Source organism: Triticum aestivum, chromosome 5B (assembly GCF_018294505.1).
Source record: "Triticum aestivum cultivar Chinese Spring chromosome 5B, IWGSC CS RefSeq v2.1, whole genome shotgun sequence".
In the NCBI taxonomy this organism is placed as follows: Eukaryota; Viridiplantae; Streptophyta; class Magnoliopsida; order Poales; family Poaceae; genus Triticum; species Triticum aestivum.
In genome coordinates, this window is record NC_057807.1 from 140590971 (window position 1) to 140612773 (window position 21803).

Here is a 21803-nt window from a genome sequence, read left to right on the forward strand (position 1 = left end):
TGCTATACGGGCTACAGCTGCTAGATTCTGAATCGGAGTTCGATATACCTGAGACGGTGGTGGAAAGAGCTGACGTCGACTGGAGTCTGGCACTCGTTACCGCGCACGCTCGTCGAGTACTCGTTGGAGGTTCTCCAGTCGAGTGCGCTCAGCCAAGTTGGCCAAACACGTGTCCTCTAGGGTGCGAGCCTCGGGGGTTTCTCCTACGATAGGAGTATGTAGAGCATCCATGTTCCGGCGGCGAAGATCTTCCCTTTGCAGCGAAGTGAGTGGCTCGGGTTGATACTCCTCGTGGACCTGCGCTGGGTCGCCTCCGCCGTCCCCTCCGTCGGTGCGGGGGAAGCCGGGAGGACTACGCGGTCCATTGACCATCAGGACCTCCGCCGCTGGATCACTACTGTCGCACTCGGATGCAGTCTCTACGGATCCAGTCGACAGATCGAACAGGTTGTAGAGAGATTCGTCGGGCTCGATCGCCGTGACTTGGGGGGTGGCCGACTGGCGGGCCGCTGCGTGCCTCACCCACCGCTGAAGCCTCGACCGAGCGGAGCGCTTGCCCTGGCGGGAGGCAGGGAGGGAGGACGACGCAGGGGTCGACCGATACGGGGACGACGGTTGCCGCAGCAGGACGCCACGGACACATGCGCGAAAGTGTGTCGCCCCGCGGACTGGCAGCGCATCGATGTCGAGTGGAGCCTCCTGGAGCCAAGCGGAGTCGTCGGCAATGAACGTGAGCGCGCCGAGACGGATCTCGCGGCCCTCAACCAAAACTCCGCCAGAAACCATGATGAAGGTGATCGGAACAATCGCAACTTCTCCAATAAGTCGCTAAGACACCTGCCCCACGGTGGGCGCCAACTGTCGTGGTTCTAAGCCTGACAGTAGAATAGGGGGTAGGTATGGAGAGGCAAGATCCTAGCTATGGAGTAGTTGTATACGCAAGGGATTTATGAGTTTAGGCCCTTCTCGAAGGAAGTAACAGCCCTACGTCTCGGAGCCCGGAGGCGGTCGACTGGATTATATGCGTATGAGTTACAGGGGTGCGAACCCTTTACACTGAGGAGAGGGGTGGCTTATATAGACTCTGCCATACCCCTCCGGCCCTCAGTTATGCGGGGTTTAAAATACATTAAGGCCTGGCATTACTGGTAATGCCCTACATAAAGCGCTATCATGACCATAAAGACTACTTAATAACAGACCGTTTGGGTGCAGAGTGACTCTTGATCTCCTGGTGGTCGAGTGAGGCTTCATGGTCGAGTGTCTTCGAGTCCGTCGAGTGGAATCCTTCCAGGTCGACTGAAAGGTAGTTTCTTCTAAAGATGTCCCTGGGGAGGGTACCTTGGACAGGTCCATGACCCTACCCTAGGTACATGGCTTCATCAACGGTCCAAGTCTCCTTCAAAATTGGAGCATATGAAGACACTTTGGAGTGTGATGTCGTCCTGATGTCTGTTTGCCACCTCCTTCTTGGTCGATCATGGCAATTTGACCGCGGCGTCATCCACAATGGGCGTACCAATCACTATAGCTTCAAGATGAAAGGGAAGGAATATGTGCTACGACCTATGTCTCCTAGTCAAGTGATCATCGACAAGCAAGCCACCCATCGTGGAGAAAAGAGTGAGAAAGTGATCCACCCAAAAGAGAGTGAGAGCCACAAGCCAAAACCGAGTGCCTCCACGATGAGCGACAAGAAAAACTTCATCCTATTTGCCACCAAAAGTGAGATGAGAGAAGTGTGTGAGAACCCATCGAGTGTTATGCACTTTGTCCTCGTTTGCAAGGACAAGGCACCAAAAACTAACACCTCTCACGATCTACCTTTAGTGTTGTCTTCTCTTTTGTGGGAATTCCAAGATGTTTTCCCCGATGAGCTACCTCCGGGTCTCCCTCCACTACGAGGCATTGAGCACCGAATCGACCTCATCCCCGGAGCACTTCTACCTAACAAAGCTCCCTACCGTGTCAACCCCGAAGAAACTAAGAAACTCATCGACAACGGACAGGTACGTGAAAGCTTAAGCCCTTGTGTCGTTCCAGTTATACTTGTGCCCAAGCAAGATGGTAGTTTTCACATGTGCTCAGATTGTAGACCCATCAATGTTATCACCGTTCGTTATAGGCATCCCATTCCTCGCCTAGATGATATGCTAGATGAACTAAGCGGCGCCACCATTTTCTCAAAAATTGATCTTAAGAGTGGCTATTATCAAATCCGCATACAAGAAGATGATGAATGGAAAACTGCTTTCAAAACCAAATTCGGCTTGTACGAGTGGTTGGTTATGCCTATGGGTTTATCGGAAGCTCCTGGTACTTTCATGCGTCTTATGCATTTTGTGCTTCGTCCTTACATAGGAGTGTTTGTTGTGGTTTACTACGATGACATACTAGTTTTTAGCAAATCCATGAAAGAGCATCTAAATCATGTTAGGGTTGTTTTGCAAACTCTTCGCAAGGAACGTCTTTATGCCAACATGAAAAAGTGCACATTTGGTGTTGACAAGCTTGTTTTCTTGGGTTTCGTTGTTTCTTCCAAGGGTGTCCATGTTGATGAATCTAAAATTGAAGCAATTAAAACTTGGCCCCAACCCACCAATTTGCAACAAGTGCGTAGCTTTCTTGGCCTTGCGGGTTTCTATCATCGCTTTGTAAAAGACTTTAGCACCATCGTCGCACCTTTGCATGCCTTGAGTAAGAAAAATGCACATTTTGCTTGGGGACCTTTGCAATCTACCGCTTTTGATGAGCTCAAATCTTTGCTTACACATGCTCTGATTCTTGCTTTACCCAACTTTGACAAAACTTTTGAGGTTCATTGCGATGCAAGTGGTACCGGAATTGCCGGAGTTTTGATGCAAGAAAAATGAGCTAATGCATATTTTAGTGAAAAACTCTCCTGTGCTCAACTTAACTATCCCATCTATGACAAAGAATTGTATGCTTTACTATGTGTGCTACATGTTTGGGAACATTATCTTAGACCGCATGAGTTTGTCATACATACCGATCATGAAACGCTTAAGTACTTAAAAGGCCAAACTAAGTTGAACAAGCGGCATGCCAAATGGAGTGAATTTATAGAGTCTTTTCCCTATGTCATCAAGTACATCAAGGGTAAGGAAAACGTAGTGGCAGATGCCCTTTCGCGCATATGCACGCTTGTCACTAAACTTGAGTTGAATGTTATTGGCTTTGAGCACATAAAAGACTTGTATGCAAATGATCCTTCCTTTGCTACTCCTTATGCTAAGTGTTTGACGCATACATCTTGGGAACGATATTACATCAAGGATGATTACCTTATGAGAGCTAACAAACTTTGCATTCCTGAGTCTTCTCTTCGTTTGCTCATGGAGGCAGACTCATGGGACACTTTGGACGTGATAAGACATTCGCCGCGCTCTCCAAGAACTACTTTTGGCCCAAGATGTTCCGCGACGTCTCACGCTTCACCAACCGATGCTCTACATGTTGCAAAGCTAAGTGTAAAGCTCGATCCCATGTTCTTTACATGCCTCTTCCTATTCCTTATCAACCTTGGGAAGACATTAGCATGGATTTTGTACTTGGTTTGATAAGGACCCAAAATGGAAAAGATTCCGTGTTTGTTGTTGTGGACCGATTCTCTAAAATGGCTCATTTTATAACATGCAACAAGATAGACGATGCTTCACATATTGCCAATATCTTTTGTAGGGAAATCTTGCGTCTACATGGAGTGCCCAAGACGATCGTCTCGAACCGCGACGTCAAGTTCTTGAGTTACTTTTGGAAAACTCTATGCACCAAACTCGGAATCAAGCTCTTGTTCTCTTCGGCATACCATCCCCAAACTGACGGCCAAACAGAGGTGACGAACCGTACACTCTCCACTCTACTTCGCGTGTTGATCAAGAGGAACATCAAGGAGTGCGAGGAGTGTCTACCTATCACCGAGTACGCCTACAACCGCGCAAGACATTCAACTATCGGCAAGTCCCCCTTCGTGGTCATCTACGGCTTCAGCCCATTGTCCCCTTTGGACATTCTACCTCTTCCACTACAAGAGAGAACCAACATGGACACGAGTGCACGAGCAAGCTGCCTCAAGAAGATGCATGCAGATACAAGGCACACCATCGAGCGACAAGTACAACGACTCGCGACCAAGCTCAACATCAACAAGCAACCCATGATATTCAACATTGGAGATCTCGTGTGGCTACACCTTCGCAAGGAGCACTTCCCCAATGAACGCAAGTCCAAACTTCTACCACGAGCCGATGGACCCTTCAAGGTGCTTGAACGCTACAACAACAACGCCTACAATATCGACATCCCACACGACAAGTACTCCATGAGCGACATCTTCAATGTCAACGATCTCTCCCCGTACCATGGTGATGAGTATTTCGATCCGAGGTCAGATCTTTCCCAAGGGAGGGGAGATGATGCGGAGCATCCTACGGTCATCCCCATGGACACTACTTCTACTACACAAGCTCCAAGTGGACCCATGACAAGAGCTCGAGCACGTGTTATTCAATCCGGGGTTAACTCTCTCCTTGTTGAACTTCCCTTTGACCCACTTGAGACATGGCTACTACCTCAGACGAAGATGCTTTGTGTGCTTAGGTACCAAGGAACCAACCTGGAAGAAGCTACGGTTCAAGGTGGACATCAAGAGCAAAAGAAGGAGATGCACAGTCTAGAACGGGCGGTACTACCGCCCAAGAGCGGTACTACCGCTGAACCCAGCCAAGCGGCACTACCGCTCGACATCCGCCCTTCATCCGCCGAACCCGACAAACTCCTGTGATCGAACGGCGCCAGAGCGGTACTATCGCCCCTCCAAGCGGTACTACCGCTGAAAAGCAGTACTACCGCCCATGGGTCCGGTACTACCACCCTGCCTACGTGCAGTGTTTCCGGGCCGAAGCCCCTGTACTCGTTTCGCCCCCTCCTTACCCCTTCGCGGGCTTAGACTATAAATAGACCTTTCCCTCATCCTTTCTAGGGTTAGCATTGTGATAGCTCATATTTTTTAGATAGAGCCTTGCTCATCCATCCAGATCTACTCCTTCGCGAGGGACCGACGCCTCTTCGGAGAAGATCCTTGTTGGATTCAAGACCTCCTTTTGGAGAAGACCCTCTTCAACACCTCCTCTCGGAGAAGAACCAGTTACCCTATGTATCATCCCTTGTTGGATTCGGATCTTGTATCACCTTGTATTTCAATGATCTAGCGCATGTGTGACTTTATTCTTGTTGGTTGAGTGTTCTCTCGTGTTTTTCCCTCGTTCCCCTCCTTGTGTTCTTCGTGTTCTTCATAGGGATCCGCTCCAAACGTGAAAGATCGGCCTCTAGGGTTCTACCCTACATCTGACTGTCTAGCTCTTTAGGTTTTTCTAGTAGTTTTGCTGTTCTGAGTAGTAGTCATAGTGGAGGTTTATGTGTTTTTTGGAAAGACAATGTTAATCTGGTAATAAAGAACTTTTCGCAGTATCACATAGACTCATGGGTCTCACAGCCGGGTGCGGATGCATGGCATTTATCTTGTTTTTATGGAGAGGCCAATAGAAGCCTGAGGTATAATACTTGGCAGATGATGAAGCGGCTGCGAGGGGAGAGCACACTCCCATGGGTATGCATCGAAGATTTTAACGAGGTATCGCGCACGGAGGAACACATGGGTCCCAATACCCGTGACAGCGGACAAATAGCAGGATTCAGGGAGGCGGTTGATGTGTGCGAGCTTGCCGACCTGGGTTATAAAGGACTGGACTGGACGTGGGGAAAAAAGAGTTAGAGGTGGCGAGTTTTGCAGAGTCTGTTTGGACCGTGCTTTAGCCAGTCCCAGCTGGTCTGCACTGTTCCCTTTTGCATCTCTTGAGCACCTCACAGCTACTAAATCAGGCCATTACCCTATCTTGCTGAAAATAGAGTTGGAAACTACTAATACGAGGCATGTGCTAAAGAGGCCCTTTCGTTACGAATGCATGTGGGAAAATAAGGAAGATTTTAATCAAGTGGTGGAGGAAGCATGGCATACGAACCAACCATCACAATCAGTCGTTGAGCTAGCTTCTAAGCTAAACTCTTTTGCTTCAGCTCTGGCACAATTGGGACGGCGGTCGTTTGGATCGGTCAGGCAGGAGTTGCGCTTGCTACGGCAACAGTTGGCAACTTTACGTGTTTCCCCTGGTCGGGTCGGACCAAGTGAAGAGGAAAAACGAGTCCAGGACCGCATGATTGAAATTTCACTAGTGGAGGAGATCATGATGAGATATAGATACCGGATACAGTGGCTCGCGGAAGGCGACAGGAATACACAATTTTTCCAGAAAAAGGCAAGTGCCCGGAGGGCAAAAAATAGGATAACGCAACTCCAGAAATCTGATGGTACAATCTGTACCGATCCTGGGGAGTTGGCGCAAATGGCCACTGAGTTCTATGCTAATCTCTACACGTCGGAGGGAACCATTGGTATGGATGAAGTGCTTTCTCATATTCCACCAAGAGTGGATGCCGAGATGAATGTCCGCTTGAACAGACCATGCAGTAAAGAGGAGGTAAAAGAAGCATTATTCCAAATGTTCCCCACAAAAGCTCCGGGATTTGATGGGTTTCCGGCGCACTTCTTTTAGAGGCATTGGGATTTGTGTGGTGACGAGATCACATGTATGATCATTAGAGTGCTCGATGGAGTTGATTCACCAGAGGAGATTAACTGTACGTTCATCGTTTTGATCCCTAAACTTGCAAGTCCAAAATTATTAGGACAATTTCGGCCAATAAGCCTTTGCAATGTGATCTACAAGATCGCGTCAAAGGTCTTAGCAAATAGGCTGAAAATGATTCTCCCAGTGGTGATCTCAGAAGAGCAGTCTGCGTTCGTTCCTGGACGACTTATCACGGATAATTTCATAACAGCCTACGAGAGTTTGCCTTATATGAAAACCAGGCGAGTGAAGAATAACAAGTTTTGTGCTCTAAAATTGGACATGATGAAGGCTTATGATCGATTAGAGTGGCCTTATTTGAAGGCAGTTATGCTGAAGTTGGGAATCATCAACGGTTCACGAATACAATAATGAGGTGCGTTTCATCGGTTTCTTTCTCGGTGTTATTCAATGGAGGTAGTTTGGATGGTTTCAGGCCATCTCGTGGTGTTCGCCAGGAGGGGCCAATATCCCCTTACTTGTTCTTTATTGCGGCGGAGGGTTTGTCATGTTTACTGAAGAATGGTATACGGGGTATTAAGGTGGCACCGTCGGCTTCGGAGGTTAATCATCTTCTGTTCGCAGATGACGGTTTACTTTTTTCCGAAGCCTCAAACGCTGAAGCAGAGCAAGTTCGGGACCTGCTACACTTATATTGTGACGCTTCTGGTCAGCGTATAAATGCAGATAAATCCTCAATTTATTTCAATAAAGGGGTTGCAGACAGTTTAAGGTGTGAAATCAAAAATGCATTGGCAGTACAAAACGAATCATTGTCAGAGAAGTATCTGGGCTTACCAACTGATGTTGGGAAATCAAAAGAGGGATGTTTCAGATATTTGAAGGATAGGGTCCAGAAGCATGTGTAGGGGTGGATGGAGAAGTGCTTATCCGCTGGAGGGAAAGAGGTCCTTGTTAAATCGGTGGCTCAGTCTATACCTACATATTCGATGTCCTGTTTCAAGCTTCCCCGGGGTCTGTGTAATCATATTAATGGACTTTTGAGGAAATTCTGGTGGGGAAGCAGAAGAGGTGAACGGAAGACTGCATGGGTCCCGTGGAAGACGATGTCAAAACCGAAGTATATGGGCGAGATGGGCTTCCGTGACATTGAGTTGTTCAATTTGGCCTTGCTAGCTAGGCAAGCTTGGACAATATTGCAAGATCTGAACTCCTTGAGCGCCCGTGTGCTAAAATCAAGGTACTTCCCGGATGTGGATTTCCTGGAAGCGGCACTTGGGTCTAACCCCTCTCAGATTTGGCGCTCTATAAGGGAAGGAAGAGACGTTCTAGCCATGGGACTAGTCAAACGGATTGGTACTGGTGCGGACACACATATATGGCTCGATAATTGGCTTCCAAGGGATTATAAACTTCGCCCTATCTGTGCTCGGTCAGCAAAACCCACCTCAATAGTGTCCGAACTGATTGACCAAACAACCAGAACTTGGGACAGACAAGTGTTAGATGAGCACTTTATCACACCAGAAATAGATGCTATTCTGAATATTCCTTTGAGTACGAGATCCCATAGCGATTTCTGGGCATGGCACTATGAACGGAGGGGAATATTTTCCGTGCGATCGGCTTATCGAATGTTATTGGGAATCAAGTTCCAGCGGGAAGATTGGTTGGAAAACCGGGTGAGCATTCCAAATCAAGCAGCGGTAAAGAATGATTGGTCAAGGCTGTGGGAAGTGCAAGTGCCATCCAAGGTGCGTGTTTTTGTTTGGAGACTGGCCCATACTTCTTTGCCGACTGGAACAACAAGAGCGGAACATGGCCACATCACCAGCCTATTCGATATGCTCGGTGACAGAGGATACTTGGCGTCATTCACATCTAAACTGTCGCATGGCACAATGTGTTTGGTCGTTGGGAGAGGAAGAGATACTTGAGCATGTCATATCAAACAAAACTGAAGATGCTAGACAGTGGCTTTTCTGGCTATTCGATTCCTTATCACAGCATGACTTGGCCCGTGTGCTCATAACGATGTGGTCTATATGGTGGGCTAGAAGGAAGGCGATACATGACAATGAGTTCCAGAGTCCTTTGTCTACAATGTGTTTCATAAACCGTTACCTGCAGGATTTGGAGATCACGACTGCTGCAGCAAAGCGATCAACTGGAGGTGCAACGCCACGGCACAGGCTGAGGTTGTGGCTTCCTCCGGAAGGTCTAGAGGTGAAAATGAATGTGGATGGAGGTCTATCTCGTCATGGAGACAAAGGTGCTGCAGCAGCAATTTGCAGAGATAAGAATGGATGCTACCTAGGTGCATCAGCCGTCATCTTTGATGGACTTTCAGACCCAGCCAGCGTGGAAGCATGGGCATGCAATGAGGCGCTCGCACTGGGGCAGGATTTACATGTTCAGCAGCTGTTAATTATATCCGATAGCGTTGAAGTGGTCACAAACATTAGCAGAGGTGCAGTCACTGTTTACGCGCCAATCCCATGAAATATCAAGTACTCCCTCCGTTTCAAAATAGATGACTCGACTTTGTACTAAAGTTAATACAAAGTCGAGTCATCTATTTTGGAACGGAGGGAGTAGAAGAAGAGACTTTGAGCATGTTACCTTCCGCCATGAGCCCAGGGAGTGTAATACTGAGGCTGATAGATTAGCTAAGGTCGCGTCGTCTCTTGACGTGGGCCGCCATGTGTGGCTAGGGACTGTCTCAGACATTATTTGTATTCCAAACATTTTAAGCTTTGAATAAATCCCTTGTTACACCTAAAAAAAGGCATTGGAAATTGCCTAGAGTTTGGGAAACGAAATTAAATAGATTTTTCTTCTTAGGAAAATTTAGAAAAGGAATAGAAGCTAACAAATTCAAAAGAAGTTCCAAAATACACATATGCGCATAATTTAATATGTTGAAGGGAGAAAACCAAACCCCAACTAAAAGAGAAGATCAAACTCAATATAAATTTAAGTTTGCATTAGATCAAATTAAATCCTCCAAATTATATAAGTCCAATTTAATCTTTGTTACCAAATAAAACAAATGAATTTTTTCGCCCTAACTTTTGGTAAAAGTTTTCTTAAACATTCCGAGAATCAGGATGTTATAGATGTGCTCGACTGCTTGATTTCGACAACATCCCTGACCGGTGCATGATAGCATCCAAAGCTTACGACAGCAGAGCGGAGAATTTTCCATGATGATCATGCCCATATGGTCTTTTTTACACTCAAAAAAGTTGCATCTCACAGAATTCTTAACTTCTTCGTATATGATCGACCAACAGAAATGGCAACGCTGAAAATTCACATTAACAGTATAACACAACTGCCTGGCCCCGAATCAAGGGTGTAGTGATCCACGAAACAAGAATTTGTAATCCGTTTTTTCACGGGGATTATTTTTCCATACATACACACGTCATCTATACATGACATATTTATTCTTCACACAGTGTGCTGTATGTTAATGGCTGACGTCTGCAAATTGTGCAGCAACTTTGTTCATCTCATTTATTGCGACCGATGCAACAGAATGCTAAATCCATGGTAGGTCAATGCTGGTTCGGATTTGTAGCTGCTATTCCTGAGGTGATATCACTGCAAGAAGCAAACCTTCCATCAACGACTACCCATGTAGAAAAAAAAGGAAAGCCAAACATTTCTAAGCCAAACTTTTTTTGAAATAACATCATTTCTAAGCCAAACTGAAAGAACTCAGTGCACATCCACGACCAAGGAAGAAAATCATGTATTTAATGTTTAATCACTGATGGGATGCGTCTTTAACACTGCCTACAGCAGTACATACGAAGAACATGTTTCAAATAACTACTCCCTCCGTTCCTAAATACTCCCTCCGTCCGAAAATACTTGTCATCAAAATGGATAAAAGAGATGTATCTCGAACTAAAATACGTCTAGATACATCCCTTTTATTTATTTTGATGACAAGTATTTCCGGACGGAGGGAGTATAAGTCTTTGTAGAGATTTCACTAGGTGGACTATATACGGAGCAAAATGAATGAATCTAAACTTAAAATGCATCTATATACATCCGTATGCGGTTTATAGTGGAATCTCTACAAAGACTTACATTTAGGAACGGAGGGAGTATGTAACATACTGGTTTGGTGCCAAATAAGCCTACACATTATAGATAGGATATTTATGAAGCTTTGAGTTTGATAAGTCGCTTCCGAAATTATCAAGTCATTTAGATTTTCCTGGCTGTTTGCACCAATCCATGGAGAGGCTGGAATGTAACAGATGTTTTTCTTTATATATTTTTTCCAGATTTCCCCAAAAATATCAGACAGGTCACAGGACCAATTACCTACAGCCAATGCACTTCAAACAGAATATAGTTTTATTGTTATGAAATGTATGTGCACAAACTAATGTGAACCACCGTGTATCACCTTGTCGGTCAGGTATAAGCTGTCCAAAACAGCAAATCCCGCAGCAACACCGCCTTCATCCGAAGAAGAAACTTTTGTTCGCATCAAGTAACCACACTTGTCATTGATGATCACCTTATCTTTGTTCCTGAAATCAGAGTCATGACCTGTTTGTCAGAGGAAGCACCATCTTATGAGGAGCGCTAGTGTTTGGACTTCTGTGTTTCAAGCACTTATTATACCGCAGGTAGGCTCCATACATCCCAAGCTCAGATACTGTGAGGGCCTCATGGCAAACACCACCACGGACCAGACTAGCGAGAGATGCTTTGGGAAAGATTCTTTGCATCAGTATGTAGGCTGAGAGAGCATCTCCTCCTTCCTTCTTGAGTCTGATCAGAGCCTCTCGCACATCAAGACCGTATATGTTGTTCCCTGTGCATGAATAGCATATCAACAAATAATGAGAAAAACTCCTAAGAAAACAACTAATGAGCAAAATAATATTCATATGTTACTGCATAAAACAAACCTCCGCCTTCACGTTGAGGCTTCAAGACAAACAAGTCAGGGTTTTCAATCGCAGATTTGACAACCTCTTCATCATCCAAGCTCCATAGCCCTGCAAAGCATTGACGGAGCTTGGCGATTTCCTCCTTATTTTCAAGAAACCTGTGGAGGGAACAAATTATGGTCAGATAGGCTTTTAATGTCTACCAAAGACTGATAATTGATCTGATCACTAATGGCAGAAGTACAGCGACAATACTACAACGTGTCCATATGCAGTTCACATCATTGGAATATTCAAGTCATTGGTACTCAAAAACTGAATCACCTTTCAAGCACGTTAGGTTTTGCTAGTTCTTGTTGAATCTTCTTGGTCCCGACTAAATGATATGATATTGAAGGACACTTCACAGCAGATGATTGTTCCATCAAAAGCCTTGCACTCCATTCCTAGAATATACAAGAAATATGCCATGGGGATTAATAACAAAAACAATTGCTATACATCCACAAGACATACACAAATTTTGCTTCAGTGTTGACCCTATTAACGACTAGTGAAATCAATATATACGAGGGAATGTAGAAGTATTTGTTGAAGTGTATATGTGGATTGACTAGCCCTTTCTATTAGTTCGGACTTTTGGTTGTGATGGCTAGTGCATGAAGCTTAATATGGTATCAGAGCCTAAGGTCTTGTGTTCAAGTCCTGGCTTTCGTAATTTATCCTCTGTGTCCACATATAGGCCTCTTCCGTACCTCTGAGTCTATTCATGTGTTGACTTCCCACGTCACGCGTGATAGGGGGTGTTGAAGTGTATATGTGGATTGCCTAGCCCTTTCCATCAGTTCGGACTTTTGGTTGCGTTGGCTAGTGCATGAAGCTTAACAGTATTCAAATAATTTAAAATGAAGCCATATTATCTCAAAGAAAACACTTCTATGGTAATTTGGTTTTCAATCAGAGGAACTGTCACAAAAAATGCTGTGTTGAAGGGTGGAAACAATGTATACACGTACTGCTTCTGAAGGATAATCGTTTGGTGTATAGCCAGCTCTAAAATACACCACAGCGACCTTCCTGTCATTTCTGCATTTTCCAAAAATACTTTAATGAACATTCTGCAAGACTGCAGCAATCGCTAAACTGCCAACTGTCAAGCCACAAACAATAAGCCAATCACTGAATACATACACAACAAGAGTTCCATCAGGGAGAACCTGGCCTTCAGCCTCCACCTCTGACAAGGTTTTCCTAATAGTTGTTACGCCATGTGTAACAAATTGTCAAGGGAACACAAATTTGATGTTGAGACTTGATGTAACATTTTAGCATCTGGACTGGGAAGAAGATCCTGGAGACAAGCAAATAACCAAAAGTACAGTTGCCATATGACAAGATTGAGCTATAGACTGGGAAGGTGGACCAAAGATGGCATGCGGAGCATCCCATGGACATCACCGTGAACCCATCATCAACCCCACAAAATCCAAGTGGACCGATGACAAGAGCTCGCCCGGGTGCCATCAAACTGAGGTGACTTCACTCCTACTTGAGGTCCCTATGTATTTGGATGAGACATGGCTTCTAGCTTAATCCGGAATGCTATGTATGCTTAGATATGAAGGCATGAACCTGGAGAAGCAAGGAAGGAAGCCCAAGTCCCAAGCGAGGAGCGGAGACTCAAAGACGAAGAGAAGGAAGAAAACCAGTGCAAAATCCGCACTACCGGACAGTCAGGAGAGCGCTGGCGCCTCGGCCTCAACCCTCTGGAGCGACCAGAGGTCGAGCAGACTGTCCTGTCCAACCAACCAGACAGTCTGTCTAGTTGGCGCTCGCACCTCGCCCTCAACCCTCCAAACCGACCAGACTGTCCGGTCGGCGCTGAAGCCTCTGAAGAATTGCACCACCAGACTGTCCCGTCCACTCTGACCTAACTGTCCAGTAGTTCTGTCTGTACAGATTTTGGGTAAGGTCCGTGTATCTCCCCTCCCCATACCCCTTCATGCCTAGGCTATAAATACCCGTACTTCTCTAAGATCTAGGGTTAGCAAAGTATAGACTAAATCTTGAGAGAGCTTTGCTCAATCTACCCTCTCCCTTGGAGATCAAGAGCTCTTTCAGGAGAAGAATCCTCTTGGATTATCAAGACATCCATATCCTTTGGATTGGGGAATAACTATCTCTCAAGACCCATCTCTCCTAGAGATTTGGAAGAACTACCCTAGTTATCTTTTCCTTTTGTTGCTGCTTGGATCTTGACGTGCGTCTCGTTTTGGCATGAGATTTGAGTACTTTGGTGGTGAATCTTGTCTATGTGAGTGTTTTCTCAAAAGTTTTCTGTTGTGAGGAGTTAGTTGCAAATAGGAAAGTGAGAAGGGTTAAAATGTAAATGTAGTTTGTATATACTGAGACAAGGAGGAATGAATCGGGAGATAAGGTTCTTCCAGAAATCCCTAGCTTCCCCCCTTAGCTTCCTGACTAGAGAAGAGAAATCCACAAAATCCAACAACATGGTGTCAGAGCAGGTGCTGTAGCCGCCGCCGGCGACCAAGGGAATGGTGGCGCTCCTTGCTGTGGTCGAGGAGAGAAGAGGAGTGCTTCTGGTGGTGGACTGGAGCGAATAGAAGGAGCTGCGGCCAGGGTGTGAGGCGGTGCAGCGGGTTGGAGTTGAAGCTGGTGGCTGTGCGACCTGGGAGTGGTGCTCCTGCTTGTAGCCTTGTGCAGGCTGCTCGAAATCGGAAGCCTCGGCAAGGGTGTCGCCGGCAGAGAGAGCCAGCGCACGGATTGTGTTCGGTTGGGGCAGCAGTTGGTGGAGATCCACTGATTTGGAGGCGAGCAGAACTGTAGGTGTGGAAGCAGGCTGGAGGTGCCAAGCAGAGGTGTAGGAGAGTGTTCCCTGGAGGTGGTTGCGTGGTGTTGCTGGGAAAGATTTGTGTCCAGGAGGAGGCAGGAGCTGCTGTTGTGTTGCAACAGAGAAAGAAGCACCAAAGGTCACAAGTGTGCTTGGTCCTGAAGCAAGAGGATTTCTGGGCTGCTGAAGACCAGGTCAGAGCAGCACATCAAGGAGAGGTTTGCAACGATGGGTGACAAGGATGCCGCTCCATCGGGAGTCACGGCAGGGGAGCTTGCAGCGGTGTTGCAAGCCATGGATGATAAATACAGATTGTTGTTCGAGGCTATGAGCAAGCAAGGAGGGAGTTCAAAACCAGAAGCAGAGGTCAAGGAGGAGGTTCATCCATTGCAAATGCCCCTGGTGAAGTTAGATGGGTCTGAAACCTATGCAAGTTGGGCAGAGCACGCAGAGACAATTCTTGTCTCAAGAAGTCTAGAGGGCTATATACATGGGGCAATTGAAAAACCAGCTGACGAGAACTCCAAGGAAGGCCAGAAGTGGAAGATGACCAACGCATTGGTGAGAGCATGGCTGCTGAGTTCAGTCTCACCTCAAATTGCTAAGCAGGTGGAAAGGATTAAGGAGGCGTCAGAAATTTGGCGGCTACTGAAAGGTACATATTCTGGAGTCGGTAATGAGATGCTTGCTTGTAAAATTCAGAAGGAGCTGCAGGGGTTGAGTCAGGGTGACAAATCAGTTGTGGATTATGTGTCCGAATTGAAGAGATTGTGGAGTGAGATTGATTACTTTGATCCAATTGATATGGAGTGTGGTAAGTGTATTGAGAAATTTAACAAGTGGACGGAAAAGAGACGTGTGAGGGACTTCCTAAATGGACTTCATTCTAAGTATGAAAACAGGAGGGCTGCACTGTATGGTAGCGGAAAGCTTCCTACACTGGAGCAGGCAATATCAGCTATCATTAGTGAGGAAACCAGATTGAAATTAGAGGCAGCCGGGTCAGTGATGCAAGGTATCATGCAGCGGCGATCAGCACTCTATGCAGTAGAGGGTGGAAATTATCAAAGGTTGGGATCAAATACAACTGAGAAGAAATGCTTCGAGTGTGGTGAGCCAGGACATTTGAAGTTTTCATGCCTTGAATTAATGGGAGGCGGCAGAGGAAAAGGGCAGGACTGGCGTGGAAGAGGTCGTGGTCGTGGGCTTGAAGGACGAGGTGGCCGTGGGCGAGGTACACGCCCTGCTGCTAAAGCAAACACGTCGGTGATCACTGAAAATACCACCCAAACTATGAGTGTTGAGATGACTGCTGAGGATTGGGAGAAGTGGTGCCAATTCAAGGGGCTTTCTCTAGGTCACAAGCCAACTGTTGAAGTGCCTACCTCTGCTGCCTTAGCAAATTTCGATGGTAACAACTCTCACACTTTAATAGATAAGTCCATTGATGCACCATGGTTATTAGATTCAGGTGCATCTAGACATATGGCTGGTTCCTACAGAAATTTTATTGACTATACTCCTGATTTAAATAAGAAAACCGTTAAATTAGCTGATGGCTCCTCCCAAACCATTATGGGATCAGGAACAATTATGTGTAGCACTGATATGTCTTTGTCATCTGTTTTGCATGTTCCCTCGTTCCCAATAAATCTGCTATCCATCAGTTGCATCACAAATGAACTTAATTGTGTTGCTATCTTCTTTCCATCATGGTGCTTGTTTCAGGAACTTGGGACTGGAAGAAGACTTGGGACGGGGATCATGCATGATGGACTGTATTATCTGGATAATAATATGCCACCTGTGGTTGCAGCTGTTGCGTCCCTTTCACCACTTGACGAATTCCTTCTTCACCACCGCAGGCTAGGACATATGTCTTTTGTCACCCTTGGTAGGCTTTATCCTGCTCTTTATAGTAAAGTTAACCAGGGGAGTCTAGTATGTGACGCTTGTCAATATGGTAAACAAACACGTAGCTCCTATACATCGTCTGATAATAGAAGTGACACGCCACTTCAAGTTATACATTCTGATGTGTGGGGTCCTAGTGGAGTTTCATCTTTAAATGGATATCGCTCGTTTGTTACCTTTATTGACTGTTGTACTAGAGTGACTTGGGTTTATGTGTTGAAGAACAAGAACGATGTGTTTGAATGCTTTGTTGATTTTCATAATATGATCAGAACGCAATATAATGCTTGTGTGAAAACATTTCGCACTGATAATGGCACAGAGTATGTGAACAAGGAATTTAATGAGTACTTATCCAGTTTTGGGATTATTCATCACACAACTTGTCCAGGTACTTCAGAGCAGAATGGTTTGGCAGAAAGGAAGAATAGACATCTTCTGGAAATCACTCGTTGCATAATGATATCTATGAATGTTCCTAAGTTTTTGTGGGGTGAAGCTGTAATGACAGCTGCTTACTTGATGAATAGAATGCCATCCAGGGTACTTGGTTATAAAACACCGTTAGAGTGTCTAACGGGTGAAACAAAATATGTGGTTCCACCTAAGGTCTTTGGGTGTGTTTGTTTTGTGAAGGATTACAGACCATCTGTTGGCAAGCTAGATCCAAAGGCGTTAAAGTGTGTATTCGTGGGGTACTCTGGTAAGCAGAAGGGATATAAATGTTGGTGTCCATCTGAAAGGAGAATGTTTGTGAGTATGGATGTGGTATTTAGGGAGCAGGAACCATTCTATGGTGAACCGACGGATTTAACTGATGTCTTCCCTGATTTGTTTGCTAATGAAAATTTAGATGCAGATTGTGAGACAGGGGGAGATAAGGAAGAGGAAGATGATGCAACATCAAGAAAGATGATAGTTGGGGTAATTCCAGTGGAAACAGAGCAAGAACGAAGACATGAGCAGCAGTATGATACATCAAGTGAAGCATTCCGGTGGCCAAAACCAAATGAGGAAAGGGGGATTCAGGTGTATACACGAAGACGTCGTATTGAGGAGGAAAGGACGCAAGTGTTGGAACCTGAGCCCGAGGCTTATGGGCAACATGGTGAGCAAGAGAAGGAGGCTGACCAACAAGATAATACTCAAGTTCAAACTAGTGATACTGGACCTTCCTTGGACAGTGGTAACATCTCTTCTCAATATGATGACCTTGATGTCCCAATAGCTTATAGAAAGCAACCACGAGCTAGTGCCAGAAAATTGCCCTCTAAATTGGATCCTTATAATGTCTCCAACTATGTCTCTTATGACATTGTTGGTCCTTCTTACAAGTCCTTTATTGCAGCGCTGGATTCTGCAGAACCCTTACCACGGGACTGGCAGGAGGCAAAATTAAACCCAAAGTGGAGGGCAGCAATGCTTGAGGAGATGTCTGCTCTCGACAAGAATAATACATGGGTAATTACTCCACTTCCTTGTAACAAGAAAGTGGTAGGTTGCAAATGGGTGTTTACCATAAAACATACACCCGAAGGGAAAGTAGATAGATATAAGGCGAGACTTGTGGCGAAAGGTTATAGCCAGACATATGGAGTGGACTATGATGAAACCTTCGCCCCAGTTGCAAAGATGAACACCATCAGAGCTTTAATCTCGGTGGCAGCAAATAACAAGTGGAAGTTGTTTCAGCTAGATGTGAAGAATGCATTTCTTCATGGAGATTTGAAAGAAGAAGTTTATATGGAGATTCCACCAGGGTTCAGTGGGCCTGAGACAATGGGTAAAGTGTGTAGATTGAAGAAATCACTTTATGGACTTAAACAGTCACCAAGGGCTTGGTTTGGGAGATTTCGCAAGGAAGTCTGCACTTTGGGTTTTCGACAAAGCAATGCTGACCATACCCTTTTCTTTAAGCACCACGGAAATAAAACTGTCGTATTGGTCGTATATGTTGATGACATTGTGATCACAGGGAATGATGATGTGGAGATAAAGAACTTGAAGAAAATGTTGGCGAAATCATTTGAAGTCAAAGACCTTGGCTTCCTCCACTTCTTCCTGGGAATAGAAGTAGCTTATGGAGCTCAAGGTATCTATCTCTCTCAAAGGAAATATGTGCTTGATCTTCTCGCTGAAACTAGGATGCTTGAAAGTAAACCAGCTGCCACACCAATTGAACCAAACCTTCGTATTACAGCCAATTCAGGAGAACCTGTTGATAGGGGGAGATACCAGAGACTTGTGGGACGTTTAATTTATCTATCCCATACTAGACCAGACATTGCATATGCCGTGAGCCTGGTGAGTAGATATATGCATGATCCTCGATCAGGTCATCTAGATGCAGTAAATAGAATTCTGCGGTATCTCAAAGGTTGTCCTGGAAAAGGAATTCTCCTTTCCAACCATGGGCATCTAGAAGTTGAGGGATACACAGACGCTGATTGGGCTGGGTGCTTGGATGACAGGAGATCCACTTCAGGTTATTGCGTCTTCTTGGGAGGAAATTTAGTCAGTTGGAGGAGTAAGAAGCAAAGTGTTGTCGCCAGATCCACGGCAGAAGCAGAGCTGCGATCCATGGCTTCAGGGCTATGTGAGTTGTTATGGCTTCGATTATTATTAACTGAACTTCGGTTGTTTAAAGGAGGACCACTCAGGCTCCATTGTGATAATCAAGCCGCAATCAACATTGTCAACAATCCGGTTCAGCATGATAGAACAAAACATATCGAAATTGATAGACATTTTATTAAGGAGAAACTTGATGAGGGAGTACTTCAAGTAGGTTTTGTTAAAACTGGAGACCAACTTGCTGATGTATTAACAAAGGGCGTGAGTGTTGTATCCTTCTTTAAGTTGTGTGGCAAGATGGGGCTCTTAGACATTTTCACCCCATCTTGAGGGGGAGTGTTGTGAGGAGTTAGTTGCAAATAGGAAAGTGAGAAGGGTTAAAATGTAAATGTAGTTTGTATATACTGAGACAAGGAGGAATGAATCGGGAGATAAGGTTCTTCCAGAAATCCCTAGCTTCCCCCCTTAGCTTCCTGACTAGAGAAGAGAAATCCACAAAATCCAACAACATTTTCCACAGTTGTTCTTTGTGTTTCACCCAGATCCATCTCCAAATAGTGAAGATCGGGCCATTCCTATGGTTTTCCCCGTATCAAGATGGCAACTGCATTGGCAGGAAGAACGTTTTAACAAAGCAAACTTTAAGCAACTGAGTCATGGCATCTTTTGCTAAGCAAGAACTTTTATAGAAAATCATATATAATTTTCATCATTAAGAGAAGTGCCAAAGCAGATCACAAAAGGATATGATTCCCTCAAATATTTGACAATCCAGTATTGGTCATACATATTTCTTTCTTCGGGCTGAACAATCATCATAACTACAGCACTGAACATTTCATGAAAAAGTGTGTCAGTTAATACTCAATTGGTTAGCTATAATATGCATGATTCAGCTAGAGCGTACCAAACCTGTCAACATTAAACTCATCCCATGCTTTGGCCAATGCTTTAGCAAATTGACGGCTTGCATCATTTCCAGGAACCCTTTTGGCATCTAGACATAATAAATTTCCATACTGATTGATCAAGGTCCTGCATAGCAGTTAGTGATCAGTTGATTTACTACACATACTGATGACTTAATAATAAATCTGATTAGAAATACCCTATAGGTACAAAGTACAAAACTTCATAGTATCCATTAGTAAGACTTAGTCAAATGTAGAGATCTTTGGCTTAGGACAAAGCTAGAACATCAAATAATTTGGAACGCAGGAAGGAATTCTTACTTATCTCTACGTAAACATAGAAGACATATCATTTAACATCACAATTGCAATGCAGCATCATTTAGAAGTGTAGAAATAATTTTTTGGACATAAAAACCATGTGTACAATTACCTAACCAGATTTCTCAAGTAAAGGTACAGTGTAAATACACACAAGCATAGCAATGTAATACCAAAGCATGTTCTACTTTACCTGTGAAGCTCAGTCACTATAGAACAAAGCCCAGGAAAAGATACTGAAATAGTGTTGAGCTCTATTTGGAGAAGAGAATTGGTTTCTGAATCCAGCATATAATCTGATCGGTGCAGCCCCAGTCGAATATTCTAGTGAAAAAAGTAGCATTTGTCAGTACCATACAGTAAGGACATCAACCAAAATAGGGACCAAGAGACTAGATGGATCTATTAATGTTCAGGTATAGAAGTTGACTGAGTAGTAGAGGTGAGGTGAATAACCTCCTCCTTGTTTGCATCCATCATCTTCCTGTGAATATCTAAGAGCCTAGAAGTGAAATCATCAACCTGCCTTGTTCTGAAAGTACAAGTATGAATGTATCAGGCAGGCTATCAGCCAAAGAGCTCCATTAAAATCCTTATCAAATTATCAACAATCTGATTCGTCGATATACAGCCTCTAAAAAAGTTCAAGGCATATCTACAAGAATAATTGACATAATTTTGTGAGCTGGTACGCTTCTTTTATCCTGGTCAACTTGCAGGCAGAGGCTGTGAATGAAAACGTGGAGAGGTTAACATGGCAATGGAACTCACTTGGACAAGGAATCCTGCAAGAAATCCCCATCCAAGCTAACACGATCCACGAGCTCGTTGAAAAGCGGGGCCAGCTCGCACGCCTGGCTCCAGAAGGACTCCGGGAGACGCGACGGGAGCAGGGAGATTGGAGCGTGGACCAACCCAACCCCAGGAACTGTTCCTGATCTCTGCAAGAGGACAGGCAGCAACAATGAATGCTTGGTCATGGACGATGGATATTCCGAGCTCTGCTCATCGCATCAAAGCTCACTCAAAGATTGCTCATTCAAAGATTGCGGTCCTGAGCTTGGCCGGCCGATCCAAGAAGAGCCATGGAAGTTTGAACCGAGGAGGCGAGAACCTTACCGGGTCCGCGCGGTCCCCGACGACGAGCCCGTGCATAGCGCACCACGCCGCCGCCTCCCGCGCCATCTCCTCCACCGCAGCGGCGCCCGGCTTTCCCTCGGTGGTGTTCATCGCCGGCAGTGGTGGGTATTGGGCGCGTGAAGAATTTCTGCGTAGTTTGAGGTGGTATATTCTGAATTTGAAGCTTAGGTTATCGGTGTGGTGGGGTTTGCGATTTCTAGGAAAATGGAGGGGGCGGCGAAGGCGGCAGGGTCAGGTTTGGTCTCTGTAAAGTGTGCCGGTCACTTTCTCTGCTTGGGCAGCAGCCTCAAACATTTTTTTGAAAGAAGTCCTCCGGTTGGAAAACTGATGATGGATTCTGTGGCCATGGACCAAAGCGAATCCAAACCATTCTACTAGTACAGTACTATACTGACTATAAAAAATAAAATAAAATAACGCTAAATATCAAGTAAATTTAGTTAGATTGCCATGTTTTTTAGTAGTAGTACCACACTTTTTTGTCTTGCAAAATTATATC

At 45.1% G+C, this 21803-nt stretch overlaps 1 protein-coding gene across 1 annotated transcript; it reads right to left on the reverse strand.

Moving 5' to 3' along the window:
* Positions 1-9923: 9923 nt before the first annotated feature.
* On the reverse strand, positions 9924-21582 carry LOC543031 (glutathione synthetase, chloroplastic). The gene is made up of 13 exons (XM_044531472.1): positions 21284-21582; positions 20936-21105; positions 20621-20696; positions 20358-20488; positions 19845-19967; positions 19681-19761; positions 12785-12865; positions 12610-12679; positions 11918-12039; positions 11612-11751; positions 11322-11514; positions 11101-11227; positions 9924-10277 (listed from the first exon to the last, which is right to left on the reverse strand). Exons 1-13 carry the CDS (start codon positions 21392-21394, stop codon positions 10275-10277), a joined length of 1428 nt encoding a protein of 475 aa, XP_044387407.1. The 5' UTR covers positions 21395-21582; the 3' UTR covers positions 9924-10274.
* Positions 21583-21803: the final 221 nt, after the last annotated feature.

Bases quoted from the DNA above. Each gene is read 5' to 3' on its own strand.
- LOC543031 (XM_044531472.1), bottom strand. From the start codon at position 21,394: ATGAACACCACCGAGGGAAAGCCGGGCGCCGCTGCGGTGGAGGAGATG. The intron at 19,762-19,844 runs GTTTGGTACGCT...TGAAATGTTCAG, and splicing joins GATGAGTTTAATGTTGACAG to TGCTGTAGTTATGATGATTG. The intron at 11,515-11,611 runs GTTTGTTTTATG...ATTCATGCACAG, and splicing joins GCCTCAACGTGAAGGCGGAG to GGAACAACATATACGGTCTT.